The 1,184-nt window shown below is 34.5% G+C and overlaps 1 protein-coding gene across 1 annotated transcript; it reads left to right on the plus strand.

The window, feature by feature from the left end:
- Positions 1-9: 9 nt before the first annotated feature.
- On the plus strand, positions 10-1,174 carry LOC109587577 (uncharacterized; the record flags this gene model as incomplete). The annotated part of the gene is made up of 5 exons (XM_020003808.1): positions 10-21; positions 166-429; positions 486-761; positions 810-872; positions 927-1,174. Coding segments are annotated over exons 2-5 (840 nt in total), but the record flags the coding sequence as incomplete, so codon positions are not given.
- Between the last annotated feature and the right edge of the window lie 10 nt (positions 1,175-1,184).

The raw sequence follows: 1,184 nt of genomic DNA on the forward strand, positions 1-1,184 counted from the left end.
GTAGAAGAGTGTTTCGTTTAGGTAAGCCCTTAATAGAGACAGAGGGACTGATAAATGATTGCATGTATTCTGGTACCAGCTAGTGAAGTGGGGGGTCCAGACTACTTTGTATGGTCTAGTAACTGTAGGTGCCCGGATATTACCAACTGTTTGTGTGTATTATAGATATCAGTCATATGAAGTTGGTGTCTGATGTCTTAAAAGAAAGTCACTTCATTGATGCTGACTGGTTTGAGTTAGGAATGGGATTGAACCTACCTTATCCTGGCCTGGCAAACATCAGAGCTAGATTTACTGATCCTTCTCAGTGTTTACTGGAGTGCTTGAGCTTGTGGTTGACTTCAGCTAATAATCGTACTTGGGAATCATTAGCTAGTGCACTTGAGAGAATGAATAAAAAACCAGCTGCTACACTCATCCGTAATACATGTAAAGTTAACATACATAAATACAGTTTAACATATAATTATATATTATTTTTATAGATGATGATCCTGCTAGTCAGATATTGCAGCATTACAGTGATAGAATATCACAAGTATTTCTCACTGATAGTTGTATCCAGTTGTTATATACAGAAGGATTAATCACTGAGGATACACAAAGGAAGATTGAGAGATGTGGTGGCTCATTAAGTGATGCATTAAGAGAATTAATGATTGCAGTATCTGATGATCACAGTAAGCTGAGGTCACTAGGAAATATATTAATGGAATTAGAGGAGACTAAACCTTTAGCTCAAGATATTATTCAAGATTGTGGTAAGACGTCCTTCATAATTCAAAATAATTTTATTTTTAAAATTTTAGATGAAATGATTCCTGAAGCCAATAGTATTGAAATTGATGAACCTATGCCTAATGCCCCATCAGGTATAATAATGATACATGTATGTAATATAGTATTCATATTTATTAAATTAATAGTTGAAGAAGTTTTTGTTAGTGAAGTATACAATTGTCGTTTTGATGAAGTTCGTGTTAAGTTTGGTGACCTACGCTACAACATAATACAACTAGTAGTGGAGAATGTACCTTCAACTGATGATGTTAAGAAGTACCTTGCTTTCTGCTTTCCTGAAGTAAAAGAAGAGCTATCATCAGTTGGTTCAGTTGAAGAAGTCATGAATATTGTTGAGAGCAGATGTAATATCATCAATATTGTACCAATAAAAGCAATCGTTA

Source organism: Amphimedon queenslandica, unplaced genomic scaffold, assembly GCF_000090795.2.
Source record: "Amphimedon queenslandica unplaced genomic scaffold, v1.1 AMPQUscaffold_12520, whole genome shotgun sequence".
In the NCBI taxonomy this organism is placed as follows: domain Eukaryota; kingdom Metazoa; phylum Porifera; class Demospongiae; order Haplosclerida; family Niphatidae; genus Amphimedon; species Amphimedon queenslandica.